This window comes from Lycium barbarum, chromosome 1 (genome assembly GCF_019175385.1).
Source record: "Lycium barbarum isolate Lr01 chromosome 1, ASM1917538v2, whole genome shotgun sequence".
NCBI lineage: Eukaryota > Viridiplantae > Streptophyta > Magnoliopsida > Solanales > Solanaceae > Lycium > Lycium barbarum.
The window spans coordinates 14,418,964-14,439,762 of NC_083337.1; the positions used below are offsets into that span (position 1 = coordinate 14,418,964).

General features: G+C 34.1%; 2 protein-coding genes across 2 annotated transcripts; both read left to right on the plus strand.

Moving 5' to 3' along the window:
• Positions 1-6,218: 6,218 nt before the first annotated feature.
• On the plus strand, positions 6,219-14,212 carry LOC132609837 (ribulose bisphosphate carboxylase large chain-like). Its single transcript, XM_060324004.1, has 3 exons — positions 6,219-6,269; positions 13,174-13,616; positions 14,209-14,212. Exons 1-3 carry the CDS (start codon positions 6,219-6,221, stop codon positions 14,210-14,212), a joined length of 498 nt encoding a protein of 165 aa, XP_060179987.1.
• A 2,526-nt stretch (positions 14,213-16,738) lies between these two features.
• Positions 16,739-19,419, plus strand: LOC132632279 (aspartyl protease family protein 2-like). Its single transcript, XM_060348156.1, has 2 exons — positions 16,739-17,173; positions 18,200-19,419. Exons 1-2 carry the CDS (start codon positions 16,771-16,773, stop codon positions 19,213-19,215), a joined length of 1,419 nt encoding a protein of 472 aa, XP_060204139.1. The 5' UTR covers positions 16,739-16,770; the 3' UTR covers positions 19,216-19,419.
• The last annotated feature ends 1,380 nt before the right edge of the window (positions 19,420-20,799 follow it).

Consider the following 20,799-nt stretch of genomic DNA (forward strand, 5'->3'; position numbering starts at 1 on the left):
ATATACGCAGATATACACATGTGTATACATATACACATGTGTATATCAGGTATACACATATATCAGATGGGCTGCCCTCTATTTTCATTGTCAATTTGGCCGAGTCCAGCCCAATACAGGGCCAGAGTCGGCCCACTTCAGTTTCTAAAGGGGGGTAACCCCCTTTTCCCTTTTATTTTCGATGCCAAACGACCCTTTACCCCTCTTTCCCCTCTTCCCTTTCCCAAACCCTAGCAGCCGCGGGGCCACCCTCTCTCTCTCCTCTCGTCATCTCGCCATTTTTGGCAAAGATTCAGAGGTGTAAGGCATTCAGTAGGCCTGGCAGGGACGATTGGAGGCAAGCATTAATTGCTTGGCCTCCTCTCTCCCCCATTGCAACCAAACACGGTATTATCCTTGCTTATTTTGATATTCTTTCTTGCTTTTCTGTGTTCAAACAGTCAAAGACTGTATTTTCTTTAATTACTCTTGTTTGTTTTCGATTTTGAATACCGTATTATGATTGGTTCTTGAAGAACTTTTTGGATCGGGTTTTGTTGGTTGAAATATGACCTTTGATGTTTATTTTTGATTTAGTCTCGACCCTACAACATGGATATGTGAGGAGGAAATACCATCTTTGGGATTTATCCCACATCAAAAATTAGGGTTTGGGATTTTTTTGAGGGTTCTATATAAATGGCCATAAGTTGATAGATTGAGGGAGAGGGAGATTCGCCTAAAAAAGAAACTCAACTTTTTTCTTAAGTTTTGACAAAATTGCTTTGAAACTTTTGAATTTCGGTTTAAGTAAATTTTTTTTAAAACATATTGTTCTTTGCTTGTGTGGCTTGAGTTTTGAGGTTAAGGAGCAAGAAAGATCTCCAATTCCAACACTCAACTAAGGCTGTGCTCGAAAGAGGTAACATTCCATCCTCTTTATTTATTTTTCTAATCTTAGTTTCTATGTAAACATAAGTTGGTTGTTATGTGTTTAGCCATTTAGCTTATTTGCTTAGTATTGTAGTTATATGAAATTATTTTAGTTATTTTGCTTAGTATTATAGTTACATGAAACCGTTTTAGTTATTTAGTTTATTTTGCTTAGTATTGTAGCTGATATGAAACTGTGTTTAGGTGGCTAGCTTATTTGCTTAGTATTATGGTTATATGAAACTGTGTTTAGGTATCTAGCTTATTTGCTTGGGATTGTGGTTATATGAAGCTGTGTTTAGTCATCTGGCTTATTTGCTTAATGTTGTAGTTATATGGAACTGTGTTGATCATCAGGTTTATTTGCTCAGTATTGTAGTTGGAATGAAACTATTTTTTAACCTGCTCTGCTTAGTATCATAATTGGTATAAAATTGCACTCAAGGTGGTTTAGCTTGTTTGTTTGATTTAATGTAGTAGATTAAGTATGGAACTATGCTTCGTTTACTCTGCCTGGGATTGAGTGTTGTAGTTTGATTTGTTTAGAATTTTGTTTAGAATCATGTTCATTATAAGTAGGGTCAAGAGATGCACTGATGGCTAGGGTAGTATACAACAGTGTGCTAGAAATGTCTTTATTAATAAGTTGATTAAAGTGGTTTCATGTGATAAGGAGTGATTCTACTTTGAGAATTGTGTGATTTGTCTTTAAGATTAAGAGACTGTGTTACACATATGTGTGCTTGAAAATGTGATTGAGTGGCCCAGACCTCATTATTATCTAAGTCATAACTTGCTTAAATAAGTAACACCATGTTAAACCTGTTAAAGCCTGAAACAGTTGTTTTCTATATGTCCTATGCTAATAGAGACATTTGCCTAATCTCTATCTAGGGTCAGGAAGATTTAAAGCTAGCTTGGATTGTCTCTAATCATTTAAAAAAAAAAACTGAGAAGGTCTTGTTTGGATTGAGTCTTGGTCTGTGTCTTTTGTTGGAATACCCCAATCTGCAAAATGAGTTTCACTACTTTAGAAAAGGTTTGTTGTAATGTGATGGCCCATATTTTAAACCAACATTGAAGGATGGCGAACATGTGTTGCCTCCTGTTTTGGGTGAATTTTGTTTAAAAAGGATTTAAACTAATAGAGAACTAGGTTTTAATCCCAGGTCCATTTCATTCTTCCCTTTTATTTGGACATTGCCTGAAAAATAAGTATTCAGGTTTAACTAAGATGGTTGGTTCCCTTGCTTGAATCTTAGGCTTGGTCTACACTTTTTTTTAAAAAAAAGAGGGAACAAAAGAGAAAGAGAAAGCTCAGATTCTCAATCTCATTTGGGAATTATTATCTGCCTTCATGAACTGTTTGGCACTTGTATTTGTTTCCCTAAATTTTAAAGGAAAGGGAAAAGTTGATTCTGTTTTTTTTTATGTACATGTCTAAATAGTCTTATATGCTTTTAAATTTTACTTGATACTGTTTAATCACTAGCTTATTGTCTGGAGTTGGTCTACTAGGTAAATCCTATACTTGACAATATAAAACTAATCATTAGTAAGCCTTTAAAGGGACCAACCTAGTGCACCTTCTTAAAAATTTGATCTCAATTAGTACCCTCACACTTGAGGGATCTGTTGATTATGTCTAAAAAAGGTATGAAGATGAATATAGCTTGGTGATGATGCATAATTGTTTATTATAAGGAATAAATCACCTAGTGTATACAGTCTCCTACTTTGAGAGGGATTAAGAATTTTGTCATGTTCTAAAAGGGTTTTTGGTTAATTGGTTAGGACTAAAAGGGGTAACTAATTGTATTCCCTTTTTTTTTTTTTTTCTCTCTTCTGAAATTCTTTAATTTGTTCTTGCCTGGACATCTGTATAAAGCTGAGTGTTAATTTTATGAAAACTTCATATTTGCCTTCTATGTGTTGATTGATGTTAGTGTCATGAGTTGAATATATATGAAGTATACCTAACTTGTATACATTGGAAGTGTATACAAGGAAGTATATTTTGTATACTCTCGGACAAATATGATACTTGCTTTCATTTGGTTAAAGATGGGACCATTTCTACCCTTCTCTAAGTATAGCCATGTGGGCCTTGAGTTCAAAATCTGCAGTCATTTACATTTGAGTCTTTTTTCTGTGTTGTTTTAGTCTATGTGGGCTTGAGTTTGAAGTCTGCAGTCATTTGCATTTGGGCTTATTTCTTTGCTGTCTAAGTCTATATAGGATTGTACATTTTAGTTGAGTTTTTTCATTTCATCCAATATAGTATATTTTTGCACAGATGTAATAGGACTTATATGTATTTATTATACAAAGTTATGTCTTCATTGCTCTCAGTTTTAGATGCCTTCTAATCCATATTTTCCCTTTCTTCTTTTTTGCTTGCATGGAACACCATTTTTGGGTCGGCTTCTATTGCATAAACCTATTGGGCCAAGAGCCCAATTACCTTTCTTGATCGAGTCCGCATAAATAAGGGAAGCAAATATGATGAAGGCCCATATATCCATGGGTAAAACTGGAGGATGGTGGGTTTGGTAGGCCCACCAGCTTAATTTTTTTTTTTCAATTTATATATCATGTATTTATATGTATATGTAAATACTCATGTGAAATATTGAAACCCTTATGCATGCTAGAACTTAGGAAAAACAGATAGTATTTTAGGAAATCGTCAAATTATTTTAAAATTCAGATAATGACTCACTTTTTTTTGGCGAAAATCAAAACTTGGTCTGATTTGCATAATATTATGGCTAAGCATGTATTAAAAAATGGAGTTTTGCTTAAGTCTAAAAATTGGATCAATGCAAAAGGATTTAAAATAAATAAATAACGAGTTTGGCTTTTTTAACCCGAGATAAAAGTGGCAAAGTGGTTCGGAGGGAGACAAAGCTGAAAGAACGAATTTGACTTCAAAAAATTGACATTTTGTATACCCAGCTGAATAATTTATGAGATTTGGACAAATTCATGAGATGAAAATTAAATTTTTGGATTCGGACGGATTCTAAAAAAGGGGTTAAAGATTTCTTTGGGCCCAGAAACCCACACTAAAACTTGAATATAAATAGAATTACGTTGAACTACATTTGGACCTAAATCATTTTGGATTGGGTTATGACGGTGACATGAACTTGGATCTGTGAATATTTGACTTATGGGCTTCAAATGGTTAAATGGACTTAAATTAATGAGCTTGCTTTGTTTTATATATATATATATATATATATATATATGTATAAAATGGAGATATACTCCATATTTTTAAATATACGTATAATAAAACTCGTAGGTACTAAACTCATTTTGTTAGGACTAGAGTAGTAGCGACTCTACTCGGGAGAAATCCCGAGTGTGTCCTAGTCCGGCAACAAAGTGAGTTAAACACTTACGTGGATTTTCTAAACCAAAGTCCCTTTTTATAAGGGGACTTTTTGCCGAATTGTTTCTTTCAATTGTGATATGAACAAAAAATGACATTTTGTGTGGAACACTAAACACTTTTTAAGCAAATGAGTACATTAATCACATATTGAAGCTCGTAGGTCAACCGTATTCTACGGATCTTTAATACTAGGGTGTATAAAACCTTCCCTGGGGGATCACCAGAACCCTTACCTCGAACTTTGGTACCAAAAAGATTTCTCTCTTGCTTGAAAAATCTTTTACCCGGTTTTCCTAGTTTTCTTTTAATAAATTAGGTGGAGACTCTAAAAATGCTAAAATCCAATTAGAGCACCAACAACCTCGTAGCAACTTTTATTTCTTAACCCGCGTAAAAGCGAACCGTAACGGACATCTTCTACGGCCTGGAATCAAGGTCAATTGAACTTTGACTGGAGGAATTCTAGACACCGATTTGAACCATACCCTTTAGGACCACGGACTGACAGGAGGCAGGAGCATTTATGGAGCGAGTCGCCCGAGAAAGACTTAGATGAAGAACAGTAATGTCTACGAACACTAAGGATTATTGTAATAAGTATCGAAAGGATTTGAAAATGGCTAAAGGACAGTAAAAAAAGGCATTGTGCCCAAAGGCATCATATCCGTAAAAGATACCGGAGATAGCTCGAACTGACTCCAGAGTAAAGAAAAGGATTGGGGACATTCTTTTCTAGTCGATTAGAAAGGTCCTCTAGGTATTGCATAATGTCCGGCGTCGTTTTGTCACCTTGGGTTTCACTGCTACTTTCTCCGTGCTCAGCATTCATATTGGGTAAGTTTGTTCCAACATTATTTATTCCTTCTTGCAAATCAGCAATAGCCTTTTGCTGCTTTTCCAGCAGGTCCACGATTTTTGCTAACCCTAGATTTGCAGCCGCCACTTCTTCTTCGTGTTCATCATTAGGAGTTAAATCATTTCCCGTACGCTTGGATCCACGAGGGGAAATCTGGGCTTGATGATTCCTCGCCCTGACTTCTCCTATTGCCGGATCTCTTTCTTGTGCATTAACGTTGTTCAATACTCCATTAGCTTGATTTTCAGTGTTTGTCATTGTCGAAAACTACCTGGTAACAGAGATTAAAAGATGATAAGTAAAGTAATTAGAGCAACAAAACAATATCACTATTATCCTTAACCCTACGGTGGGCGCCAAACTGTTTACCCTAAAAAAAAGAGTACTGTTAAATTTGTTTGTGATCTAAAGGATACGTGATTTGATTTGTTATAAACAGTGAATAAAAAGGCTAATAATGACTAGAGAAACCAAATGAATAAATCAGTAAAGAATTATAAGCAACAATGAATTAAATAAGCCTGAGCTTTGTTGATCCTTGGAGAGAATCCTTTGATAGGTTTTCCTCCGGTGGAACAATTATATGCTTTGGCCTTCCAGAATTAATGTTAAACCGGTATAAAAGAATGATAATGTAAGCTTAATTGCAAAAGATTGAATATTATGAATATGTGTAAGTAATTGTTATTCGATGATCTTTTTTAGAGGTCTTTAGGCTCCTTTTAGAGTACACATACATCAACATTTAAGCTGTGGTTAAATTCTAATAATGAGTAATAATAGACAATAAATGCTGCTTTGATTCTAAATCATAACGTTTGCTTCGAATTTGGACCGGTCGAACAACGTCAATCTCTCATTAATGACCCGAGACAACTTCCTTTGACGGCTCGCCTCGGACTTATCCGGGAATTCTTATTCCGATCAAACGAAACATCTAAGTGACGTTTTACTTTCAACTGCCACATGTTCCATTCCCATTGTGCCACGTGTTGAGCTAGATTTTGCTATGTATACAGAGTGTAATAGCGAGCTACTTGGTCTACAATGGGTAATGCAACATTAGCTTTAAAGAGGCCTTCACCAAATGGAGCTACAGTAATTGATGTGGAAAATTAAAACGAAAACTGCTATAAGCTATCGTAACTACAAGCCAAACTTAACTTTGATGATGAGTAAACTTGCTGTGTTTTGATCTATGTATTGGCTCTCATTGTGTATCTTCAGAAAGAAGGCTCGAAAACAGAGCTGTTTTTTCTTCCAATTCTATAGAAAGTAATCAAAAAGACCTTCGGCCAAGCTCTTAGATCTCCGAGTTAATCCACGTTTTTAGGGGTGTCAAATATGGCCTAAAAAATGATGGCCCATCCATTCCGCTCAAAATTTGATGGGTTGACTCAATATAATTTCGTATTGGGCTGATTTTAGCCCAACCAAACATAGCCCATTTTATTGTGATTTCTAACTTAGTCCAATACTAGCTTCATCGCATTTTTTTGCACGGATTGTCCTTCAAAGGCGCTGGTCTTTAATTTTTGCTCTTCGCTTAAAAATGTGGCCGAAAATATTCCTAGGTTCTAGGTTTGAATCCCCGCTCAGTAAAAATAAAAAACAAGTTCGTAAAGCAAGGCTTATAAGGCAGAATTTAGTTATGCCTTGCGAAATTTTGCAAGACAGTTTTTTTTTTTTACTCTACTGGAATTGTTGCTACGAAATTCTCCCTTGCGATTTTTTTTTACTGAGTAGGGGTTCAAACCCAAACCTCAGGGTATTTTAGGTGAATGGCAAAAATTAAAGACCAACAATTTGAGGGGAAAAAATTAAAGACCACCCCCGAATAAGGACAATCGTGCAAACTGCCCGCCCAATTATAGCGCATTTCTAAGATTTACTTTAATTTGGGTTTATTGCTTGAGAGTTACTTTAATTTTTTCTATGCATTCCCTTTTCTTGTTACCATGTATCTTATAAATTTGGGGTGTTTTGACATAAAGGAAAATATTTCAAAAAGTTGCGCGGATTACCCTTCATATGGGCTGGTCTTTAACTTTTGGCCCTCAAATTGGTGATCTTTAATTTTTGTCCCTACTTCTCATTTAATGAAAAATTGTGGGCCAAAGTACCCTTATTCGCGCGTCTTCGAAACCAGAGATTCGGGTTCGAACCCCAACATAGTACAAAAAAAAAAAAAACTTGGCAAGACAGGATTTCATAAAACTATGCCTATTCGGGGAAAAGTTATGTCTTTGGGCATAACTTATGTAGTATCCTACAGAACTATGCCAGACAAGGGGTAGAAGGCATAACTTCTATATATAAAAACTATGTTTTAAGGCATAGTTCTAACTTAATTTCTACAGAACTATGCCTTAAAGCATAACTTTATCCCGATTAGGCATAGTTTGCTATGAAACCTTGCGTTTTTTTTTTAAAAGCCCCGCTGGGATACTACACAAGTTATGCCTTAAATGCATAACTTTATCCCGAATAGATATAATATTCTATGTAATCTTGCCTTGCGAGTTATTAATATTTTCTTACTCTGCTGGGGTTCTAACCAAGAATGTCTATTTTCGACCACTTTTTTAGCCGAAGGGCAAAGATTAAAGACCAGCAATTTGAGGGGCAAAAGTTAAAGACCATCCTGAAATAAAAGCATTCATGAGAATTGTTATTTTCCATGAAAAATGTTTTTTCTCGAAAATATTTTCCACGAAAAATATTTTTTTCCCAAGAAATATATTCTTAGAAAATAGACCTTTCAAAAAATTGGGTCAAGTTGGGCGGATCATGACCCAGCCCATTTTTAGCCCATTTCAGCACAATTCATTCTGGCCCAAAAAAATTTTAAGCTAATCTTAGCTATAACACATTTTTTAACTCAATCAATTTTAGATTGCCCAAGCTCACTCGCCCATTTGACACCTTTTTATGAAGACCCTGGCACGGATGGGCATCCAAGCTCCTGGAACATGTTTTACTTTCCCTTGTTTCTCCAATAGGAATTGCAAAAAGGTTTAGGTTATACAAAATGAATCATTAAATTTTAATACTTCATCTGTTTTAATTTAAATGCCCTTTTTTTCTGTTTAGTTTGTTTTAAAAAAACATTTTTAGTACTTATTAACTTTTAAATTGACAATTTAAAAGTCTTTAGTTTCAAAGGTATTTTAATACACTATATGGACATCTTTAGTTTCAACCACAAAATTCAAAAGTCTCTCCTATTTTTTAAAATTTTGTTGCCAGACAAATTAAGTCACATAAAATAAAACCGACGAAGTATGTGATGGTGTATTAATTATCATTATTACCAGATCATAAATTAACATTTATCACGAAATTTATGTATAATTACTTAATCACTTATCGGATGTGTTAGTATTTTTTTACACCGCGACAATCGCGGTACCTGTACAATGCAAATTCACGTGACGTGGTGGGAACAAGAACAAAAACCAAATCTCACCAAGTCACGGGAAATTCCACTTGTTTCTGGCAAATTGTTGACTTTGTTTTCCTCTTTTTCTTGGAGCTTAGTGGGGAGAAGAAGTTGTTTGGAAAGAATCTCAAAAGGGATAGACTCTGTCCTAAATTCAATTTTTATTTTTTTTGAATTGAGACTGTCCAACATCACTTGCCATTAACTCACGTACCCAGAGAAGATAAAAATAATTTCTGCAATGAATATTACTATCAAGTGGTAGAACTTAGGGGTTATTGGGTTGTTGGTTAGAATTTTGCAGGTATTAATGGTGTACTATCTTTGGTTCTTTAATAAATGTCCACTTAGTCTTTTTATTTTGATTCAAAATATGTGTCTACTTACACAATCAAGAAGGAATTAATTTTACTTTTTTAATTTGCTCTTATTAAGTGCTAAGTGACTAGGAGCCCGTTTGGATTGGCTTATAAGTTGCTTATAAGCTGTTTTCAGTTTTTTTGAGTGTTTGGCTGGCCAGCTTAAAGTCATTTTGTGCTTAAAATAAGCTCAAAAAAATAATTGGGCCCATTTGACTTAGCTTATCTAAAGCAGCTTATAAGCTGAAAACAACTTATAAGCCAAAAAAAATAAGTTAGACTACCCCAACTTATTTTTTTTAGCTTATAAGCTATTTGCAGCTTATAAGCATAAGCCCATCCAAACAGGCTCTAGATCCCAATGTGTCAAATTAATGATTTTTAGGAGTTAATATTTTTTTAAGGGATGCGCCAAAGGTTAAGTGAACACTTAATTTGAACGGAGAGAGTGGTGATTAGTTATGTGAGATTAATTAGTTATTCATGTGTTATTAATTCCATCTTCTACCTTACATAAAATAATACATAAATCGAATCAAAATTTATACATATTTTAGTTATGCGGTCAACTAAAAATACAATGTTTGGTTGGCCGCATAACTAATATGTATAAATTGAACGTGATATTACAATTAATACACATTAATGAATTTGAATCACAAATTACACTAATAATTTAGACATTATTTTAAATTACACATTGGTAAATTCATTAATGTGTAAACCACTTTTCAATAATATATTAAATCACACCAATAATTTAAGACACAACAACATTTCAATAATACATTAATTCAGACTAATAATTTAAGACAAAACTACATTTCAATATATATTACTGAAAATCATTAGCTCAATGACAAACAGAAATGACTTTAATATGAAATGTAACATTTATGGTTTCAAGTCACACATACTCCTAACTTATAACCAGCTCATAATTCCTAAACAAGCAGAATGTCGTAGATCACGAGCTACCAAACACCAACTTTTACCAATTATAGTCAATTGTTATCGTGGCATCATGTTTGGACATTAAAGGGGTAGCAAAGGTAACATATCGCTACTGTGTGACAAGACAGAGTCACATATATGATGCACTTGGCTCACCAAATACCAGACATGCATTGACAATCCATATTCCATAGCAATAAACACACACAATTTTGGCATCTCCTCCACTAAAGGTGTCAACCGGTTTGACCGGAACCGGACAGGAAACCGGTTATAAAATTGGCCGGTTTCCGGTCTAAAAACGGTCACCGGTCACCGGTTAAAAATCCGAAACCGGAACCGGTCCGGTTCAAACACGTCCAAAACTTTTTTTTTTATAGTATATATATATTATAGTATTTATTAGTGTATTGTAGGTATATTTACACATGTTATATAAGTTTATAAGTAAAGTTTATATATTTACTGACTAACAGGCTAACAGATATATATATATATATATATATATATATATATATATATTAAGTTATATGCTTAAGTTATACTACATATACCTAAAATATAGTAAGAATATACTTATATATATATATATATCAATATACTTAGGTTATATAACTTATATACTATATACTATATATGGTATACATATAACTTAAACATATACATATACATTACTATATAATATAAGAGGGAATGTGAGGACTTTTGTAGTCCTCACAAGAGTTTCCCAAATTTTTAAAAACTTTTTAATTAATTACTTTTATGTCCTAATTTTATTTATTTAAGTAAATTTTTTGATTTTTTATTTTTAAGGTCTACTTTTCAAAAGCTATCGAACCTGGAGACTTTTGTAGTCCTCACAATAATTTCTAATTCTTTTTAAAAAAAAATAATTAATTACTTTTAGGTCCTAATCTTATTTATTTAAGTCAATTTTTTTATTTTTTATTTTTAAGGTCTACTTTTCAAAAGCTATCGAACCTTCTACCTCATTTTTCATGTTCTTTGATTTTCTGGTTCGTGCTCGATATCCGCATTTAAGCCCAATTAATCTAGATAATTAGCACTATATCGCGCCTATTCGGAGGGAACGCTTCCTCCAAAGATTTTTTCCATATCCATGTTCGAACCCCTAATCCCTAATTAAGAGAGGAGCAGCTCCATCCGCTGCACAAGTTAAATTATGTATTTGTCTTAAAAGTTCATTAACTATGTATAGATTATTTATTTAGAACTAAATAACTTCAGAAAATTAGGATACATAAGTTATAAATGTCAAATTCTGGCTCCGCATTTGATTTGAAGTAAATAATTTTATCAAAATGGAAGTTAAAATATTAAAGCAGTGGAATGAAAATTTTGCTTTTATATAATTACCCACTTGTGGGACTACAATGGGTATATGGTTGTTGTTGTTGTTGTTGTTGTTGTTGTTGTTGTACACTTGTACTAACACAGATTATATTTTTTTAGTTAAAATATCTACTTTTATATCTTGAGTTTGGGCCCGGGCTTAGCACGGGCCTCACATAACTAGTACATACATATAAATATATATATATATATATATATATATATATGTGTGTGTGTGTGTGTCTGTTTAAGTTATATGTATACTATATATTATAAGTATATTCTTAGTATATTTTAGTTATTTTTCAAGTATATAACTTTCTAGTTTTTAATTTAAGTAGATGTATATTATAAGTATATTTTAGGTATATTCCTAACTTAATATAAGTAAAAATATGAACACAAGTAAATAGAAGAAAGCTCAATGAGCCATGTATTTTATTCATTCTTGGATAACATTTATTTGCAAGTTGTAGTTTTTTTTAACTTGCAAATAATACATGAGTTGCAAAGAAATAGTAGAATAATAAAATCACCAATTCTCAATCATTTGGTTAATTCCCCCCATATCATATTCGGCCATGGAGATATCTTCAAAGTCTTCCATTTGGTCCGGTCCACTTGCTATCAAATCTTCAATCTCTTCCTCTTCGCCTTCCTCCGCTTCTAAGTTTTGGTTGCGTCGCTCCGATCTAATCCAATCGCGAATGCACACTAGTACTTGCAAGCTAAAGCCGGATAACGAGTGTCTATGGTCTCCAATTTTTTGTCTTCCTTGGCTAAATGCACTCTCCGAAGCCACGGTTGATACTTGAACCGTAAGGATATCTCGAGCCATTCTTGAGAGTATCGGATGACTTGCTTTGTATTTCTTCCACCATGCTAAGACGTCCAACTCATCTAGTTCTTTGATATCCACATTTGGCTGCATCAAATAAATGTGATATTCATCAAAGTTTGCATTACAAGAAGGAGTTGGATGTGAATGTAAAACTTTTAAACAACGTTGAATGTAAGTAACAAACTCCAAACCCGAAGGAAAGGAAAATGGTAAACAATCATAAGCTAATATTTTAGCTATTTCTACACGTTCTTTTTTCTTGTCATACTTAAAAATTTTACCGGTTCGTGGGTCTATCGTCATTTGAATACCCCCCACATTTGAACCCGTTTGCTCTCCCCAAACATCCATATGTTTCTTTCTCATATGAGCATTTAGTGTACCCGTTCCACCATCCTTACTAGTTTCTTGCTTAAAAGTAAATACTTGTCCACATAGGGTACATTTAGCTGTTTGGCTTTCACTATCCTTAGTCATAAATTTCCAAATTTTAGCGGTTGGTTTACGAGTTCTAGGCGGTTTGTTTTGTGTATGTGATTGTGCAGGACATGTATCTCCTATGAGATTTTCGGGAGGTTGTGTTTCATCATCATCATCATCATCAATTTCATTAAAAGTGTCGGTATAATGTTGTTGCATTGCCTCATGACCGATTATTTCCACCAATATCAATACCTAAATTAGGTGTTTCTTCCACAAATGTTTCTTCATTAAGCCCACGCCTAACAATACCACTACTACCGGCACCACGTCTAAATCTCTTCGCCATTATTAAATAGAATTAATTTAAATCACACTCAAATAAATCACAAGAAAATGAATTGCAACAAATTAAATTGCTAGAATTAAATTGCGTAAATTAAATTGCGAAAAATAAAGATAGAGTTGGAACGAAGGTACCAAATTGCCGGACTAATTTCCAACAAAGTGAAGGCGGCTAGAATTGCAAATCCACCAAATCTACTTCGGATTGTTGCAAAATCACCAACTCCACCAACAATATTATAATTGCAAAATTAATAATTGAAACTATAATAAGACTTTATAACCAAGTATGGTCGTCCCCTGTTGGGATGTACTATTAAACCTAAATTGGGGTTATCCGCTAAAAACTACGGTAAAGCTGTCTATGAATGTCTTCGCGGTGGACTTGATTTTACCAAAGATGATGAGAACGTGAACTCACAACCATTTATGCGTTGGAGAGATCGTTTCTTATTTTGTGCCGAAGCACTTTATAAAGCACAGGCTGAAACAGGTGAAATCAAAGGGCATTACTTGAATGCTACTGCAGGTACATGCGAAGAAATGATGAAAAGAGCTGTATTTGCTAGAGAATTGGGTGTTCCGATCGTAATGCATGACTACTTAACGGGGGGATTCACCGCAAATACTAGCTTGGCTCATTATTGCCGAGATAATGGTCTACTTCTTCACATCCACCGTGCAATGCATGCGGTTATTGATAGACAGAAGAATCATGAGAGAAATTTAAAGTGGCTAATTGTTGCAAAGTAACTATAATTGAGAGATTGAGATTTGAGAGAAAGAGAAGAGTGAATTGATGTGGATTAAAATGGAAATGGAGAGGAGTTTTATAGGGGTGGGGGATGGGTTAAAGTGTTAAAAAAAAGTTTGGGGGGTTTTGGGGGGCAAAAAATGAGTTGGGGACCGTTTGGCAACGGCCATTTTTGCAAATGGACCGTTGCCCAACGGCTACAAACTATTTTTTTTTAAATTCCACCGGTTTAACCGGTCCGGTTCCGGTTTTACCGGTCCGATTACCGGTTTGAACTGGTAAAACCGGACCAGTTGACGGGTTTATCCTCCACTCTCCAAAATTCACTCTAATTACTAGTAGTGCTAGTTTAGGCATCACATATCATAGGCACGGATCTAAAGTTTCTGAAACACAGGTGTACTGCTAAACAAAAGAGAGAATAATTCAACAATGAACTACTAAACAAAAGAGAAAAGTGTAAAGTGAAAATCAATACGTGACACTCTGGATAAATAATTCAACATTCAATCAAATACATCATTTAATCTTTTTGAATCAATAATTGTTTACATGAAAAATCGTTACAGTTGAATTTGTGTACGTGGTCAAGGACACGTGGATCAATATGATCGAATAATGAGATAATATGTAAAATTAAGCAAGATAATTATAAAGAAAGCTAAAGGAATTTAAAGCAATACCCTGAGCCTTGGAGAAGCTTTTGAGTTAGAGTCTCCGGGCAAGCGAACAATCAAATCTTAGCTTAGTTGAACAAGAGCAATTAGGAACTAAGAGTAAAATAAGGGCAAGATAATTCTTGTATATATTTTCAGATGATCCTTACAACGAGATAAGCACATCTATTTATACTAGAGCTATGGGGTGCATGTTTGCATGATCCACAAATCATGCCCTCTTCATTATCAATATTAATGCCAAAGGTAATAACATTTAATAAAGGGATTTAATGCTATGACAATGAAGGACAATAATGCACATTTAAGATCAGAGGAAGACTTGGGGTTTCTTGTAACGGTTGCACATTGAATGACGTTTGACCGGTGAGTTGACATGTGTCTCAGGACCCTTTGTAGTTTCTGTCTTCGCTAGCGACTGTCAGGTTACTTCTCCGGAGCGTCATTATACATTTTCGGAACTCCTCGCTTGCTGACTCAAATTTGACATGTCACCATCGCCATGTGTCATCCTTTGATACGTCCATTTGGCGTCGACGGATTTTACCCTATACAATAATATTAAATCAATTTTAAAAAATATGTCCACAAAATATCTAATTTCACAAGAGACCCTAGATTCACGTGCACTACAAATTACTCCCTCCATTCCATAATAAGTGACTCTTTTAGTTCATGCACACCCCTTAAGAAATTGCTTACTCTTAAAAAATTAGGAGTATTTTTACCAACTTACCCCTAATTATATTTTAAGTTAACATTGGGTATTGAGTAGTAGGTAATGAAAACTTTAGTTGGATGAACAATTAACGGAGGGGTATCATTAAACCTTCAACTAACAAACTTCAACGAATCTTTTGGAGAACGTATAATTAATAGATAAAACTTTAGAACAAAAATCACAAGATGTAAATTTTTTAATTGTAAATCGAGATTATGAATGAAAATTTAACATTGGAGCCAACTTTTTAACATTTCCCACCAAAATTATCCTATAAAATAAGGTTTAAATTTCTTCACGTGAAACTAAAACTAATTGCTGAGTAAATATGGCTACGACAGAAAATAACCAAAGATCTTCACTTCAAATTGATCTGAATATTCATTTTGAATCTGAGAGTGAGTATCTTTGTGGAGAACAACTTGATCTTAATGTGGATACATACACATTTCATTTGACATAAAATATTGTGCTTATATAATTAAATGCTTAGAAAAAGAAAATGTAATTAATGAATCTTGATTATTTAAACAAAGACAATTTTGAAAGAATCTGTTCAAAATATTCTTAAAATTCTAAAACGTCACTTATTTTAAAACAAAATAAAAAATCTAAAAAGTCACTTAATATGAAATGGAGGGAGCAGATAGAAAATCTACCCCTATCAACATATTACCTGATCACAAACTCTGCCCTTGCACATGAGCATTTCAAAGTAACACGAATTTACATCGTACCGGTTTGTCAACACCTAGTATAGAAACTAAAAAAGCATTAACGAAAAGAAGGGAATGTTAGGTGTTGCCAATGCTCTCTGCTGAGAAAAGATTTAGCCCCCGTTTGGCCTTCACTTTATTCCGATTTTTTTTTCCACTTTTTTTCAGAATCAGTGTTTGGCCATAAAAATTCCGAATACAAGTTGTATTCCGGAATAGCAAAAACTCAAAAAATTTGTTTTTCAAAAAAATTTCACTTTTTTCACTTTTTTATAACTACATTTCACCAAAAACTACAATTTTAAAAACTATGGCCAAACATAACTCCAACTCTAATTCCAAAATTCCAAAAAAAAGTAATTTTTTTTTTGGTATCTATGAACAAACGGGGTCTTATAGTAAGAGTTTGACCATAGATTTCATTTTTTTTTCACTTTGTTTGAAATTTATGAAGTTGAAAGTAGAGATAAAATTATACTTGCTCTGTCTCAATTTATGTGGTACATTTTTCTTTTTAATTTGTCTAAAAAATACATTTCTATATTTAGAAATGATTTAAAATAACACAAATATTTATAACTTGTTTTAGTTCATAAATTTTAATTTTTTTAAAAAATAAAATTTATATCTCGTTAAACTATAACACATAAATTAAAACAGAGGGAGTATTTGATCACACTTTTTGCAAAGGAAAGAACAGAATATTTTATTTGAAATTTATAAAAATAAAGTTGAAACACGGGTTTGAAAAATCTAACACTATTTTCAAAAAAGTGAAGGGCGAGTAGGTGGCTACTGTAGGGTATCGAAGAGGTCCTCCTTTCTATACATGGGAACACAGTACCACATAACACACCAGTCCAATATTTTTACCGACTTCCAAGTAGAAACGCAAACACACTTGTCTTTTTTAACGTCAAATGTTCACACGCGCGCACACAAAAAAAAAAGTTCCACTATATCACCAATTTATACTCCAAATGTTCACCACTCTCCACTCACTATCCTCTCTCAAAAATGGAAAGAAACACTCCTTCAATACCATTTCTCTTCACTATTTTCTTCACCCTTCACCTTACTAATTCTCTTGAATATCAATCACTTACCTTACATTCTCTCCCTCAACCTCAACCTCAATCCCTCTCATGGTCTACTCAAGAACTAGAACAACAAAATTTTGACGAAAATACCCTTTCTGTACAATTACACCATGTAGACTTACTCTCACTTTCATCCTTTAACACCACATCACATGCATTGTTCAAACTCCGTCTTAAACGTGACGCCGTTAGAGCAAAATCTATCTCCACCCTTGCTGCTGCGGTTGCTAATGCTAACGGCACCGTTAAGGGCTTTAGTAGCTCTGTTATCTCTGGTCTTTCTCAGGGTAGCGGCGAGTACTTCACACGTATCGGCATAGGTACTGATGGGTTTGTCCCAATTTTGACATTATCATAGTTGCTTTTTACTTTAAAAAAGATTTTCTTGATAAAAGTAATTAGAGTTTTCCTTAACGCATGATTCAGGACAAACTATATTACATAAATTAATATAAATTGGGACGGAGAGAATAGTTTCTTATGGACCCATTTGACCATGAAAATTATTTACTTTTTTTCAAATTTTTTTTCACTTTACTTGAAAATCATCAAGTCTTAGACATATATTTGAAATTTGAAAAATACATAAAACTTTGTTTTACTTTTTTTTCTTTCCGCCTTTTTTCATTTTCTATATATCTAAACAATCAAATATTGTTTAAAAAAATTACAACCAAACACAGTTTAATTTTCAAAAATTCAAATAAAGTAAAAAATATTTGATTTCTATAGCCAAAAGCTTACTATATGCAGATCAATTGATCAAACTATACTAAATTATAATATTACATTTAGGTCCCGTTTGTTCATAGATATAAAAAAAATTATTTTTTTTGAAATTTTGGAGTTGGAATTGTGTTTGACCATAATTTTTGGTGAAATATAATTGTAAAAGAATAATTTTTTTGATATTCCGGAGTTATGAAATACAACTTCAAATTGTATTCAGAATTCTCATGACTAAACATTAATTCTAAAAAAAAGTGAAAAAGAATTTTAAAATAAAATGAATAATTCTTATGGGCAGAAGAGGGCTTAGTTTGTTTTTCTTTGTTATCTAATTTATCTTCAATTAAAGAGTGGCTATGCCTATAAGTTAAAAAAAAAAAAAAAGTTGAGGTAACTTAACTTTTTTTTTTTGGCACGTTCATGAGCTGCTTTAGATAAGCTAAATCAAATGAATTCAATTATTTTATTGAGTTTATTTTAAATACAAAATGACTTTAAGCTGATAAGTCAATCACTCAAAAAAGCTAAAAATAGCTTATAAACAACTTATAAGTCAATCCAAACGGGCTCAAAGTGTACCAACAATTATTAACTCCTAGTTATTTCGATCCTAACAGGTACTCCTCCCAAGTATGCTTACTTAGTTCTCGACACCGGAAGCGACATCGTTTGGATCCAATGTTCGCCTTGCAAAAAATGCTACTCACAATCCGACCCGGTTTTTGACCCGACAAAATCCTCCTCCTTCACTTCTCTGTCCTGCGATTCTCCGTTGTGTCGCCGGCTCGACTCGCCCGGCTGCAACAACCACAACAAATGTCTCTACCAAGTCGCTTACGGCGACGGTTCTTTCACCGTAGGCGAATTCTCAACGGAAAGTTTCATGTTCAGAAAGACGAGCATTAACGACATTGCCTTTGGTTGCGGTCATGATAATGAGGGTTTGTTTGTTGGAGCAGCTGGTTTATTAGGTTTAGGTAAAGGGAAGTTATCATTTCCGGGTCAAGCCGGTACCCGGTTCGGTGAAAAATTCTCTTACTGCCTCGCGGACCGGACAGGTTCGGCTTCATCCAAACCATCCTACATTGTTTTCGGGGAATCAGCTGTTACGAAAAATACCATTTTTACCCCTCTCCTCACAAACCCAAAGCTCGACACATTTTATTACGTCGAGCTCACGGGGATCAGTGTCGGAGGTACTAAAGTACCTGCGATCACCCCAGAGCTGTTCAAACTCAACGCTTACGGTAATGGTGGTGTCATTGTTGATTCGGGTACATCAGTGACCCGGTTGACCCGACCCGGTTATATAGCAGTGAGGGATGCTTTTAGATTGGGTGCTAAGGATTTAAAAAGAGCACCGGAGTTCTCGTTGTTCGACACGTGTTATGATATGAGTGGCAAAACGGAAGTGAAGGTACCAACATTGGTGTTACATTTTAAAGGAGGTGACGTGGCGTTGCCAGCGAGTAATTATTTGATACCTGTGAGCAGTGATGGGAGGTTTTGTTTCGGGTTTGCGGGTACGAATAGCGGGTTGTCTATTATTGGGAATATTCAACAACAGGGTTTTCGGGTCGTGTTTGATGTTGCGGGTTCTCGGTTAGGGTTTGCTCCTCGCGGCTGTTCTTAGTGGGCGTTTGGACGTAAAAATTACGAAATTTGGAAAAATGTAGTATTTGTGTTAAGCTAAAAATAATATTCGGAAATTGACTTTGTGTTTGGATATGAATACAAATTGAAGTTGTTTTTGAATTTTTGTGAGTGATTTGGAGTGAAAGTTGTGAAAACAGCTCGGAATTTTGAAATATTTCAAAAGATGAATTCTTGTAAACAATTCTATGTCCAAGTAGTTTTCCGAAATTTTATTCTGAAAAGAAGTGAAAATTATCCATGACCAAACGGGCACTTAATTAATCAATTTAAGATTACATTACGTTCTTCCTTTTTCGTAAGTTTGGTTTGATGAATCTCTGAAAATGCAGAGATGGGGATTTGCACTTTGCAGAAAAAGGGGAACATCTTCACATGTCTTTTGTTTTGCATTATCTGCTAATGATGGTGTAGTATTGTATGGTTAAAATGTATGGAAGAAAGCTACTATATTTATGATTAATTAGTGTAGAGTGTGATTTGTAGAGGGGAGGAGATGCCAGAATCGTGTGTGTTTTTCTCATGGATTGTTAATACATGTCTGGTATTTGGTGACCCAAGTGCATATACATGTGACTTCTCTAGTACGCCTTTAATGTCCAGACAAGATGCCATGATTTTAGAACAATTGGCTATAATTGGTAAAAGTTGGTGTGTGGTAGCTCGTGATCTACGACTTTCTGCTTGTTTAGGAATTTGGAGCCGGTTATAAGTTAAAGAGTTACGTGACTTGAAAAAAAAAAACAGCGTTTGGTAGCTGATTATAGAATGCATACATTAGATTATATGGAAATTTGAAATGAGACTGAACAATTTTCACCAGTTTAAGAATATTGACTTGTTAAATTACGAAAAAGGATGAATATCAAGAACGTTTTACTCTTATGATTATTTAAGGAGAGAAATTATTTGAATTATTTATCATGAAATCTTTTAAAGTTATGTCAAAAATCAAATATGAAAGTGGATCTCCTAGTGTTCGTTTTACCCTATTGAAAGACCATTTTTTAAAGCTGACCACCTTTGGTTAGATTTGCAATTTTGGTTCAGATTCAAATAGTTATATTTGTAGACCTAGCCTCGGTTCTCTTACAATCCTGCGTCAGATACTTTTCTTTTGAGCCGAGGGACTATCGGAAATAACCTCACTACCTTACATAGGTAGGGGGAGGTTTACGTACATCTTACCCTTCTCAGACACTACTTATGGAATTATAATGGTTATTTCTGCAAATATAGTTTAGCTGATGTTTCGAGTACTACATTTGTAGAGATAGCCTCTTTTGATTACTTGTGCGAATGTGGTTTAGCTAGTTAGTAAAAGAATTGGTAATGGACTCAAATTAAATACAGATTATAAACAAAGGCTAGGTCTACAAGTCTAGTTTCATGGTTATTCTTGCAGATCTGGCCCAAACGACATTTGAGTTCTCAAAACCTTTTAACCAATTTTTTGTGCGGAGTGTCCTTCAAATGCAGTGGTCTTTAATTTTTGTCCCTCAAACTGGTGGTCTTTAATTTTGTCCATTTCGCCTAATATCATGAGGTTGGAAGCTCGAATTAC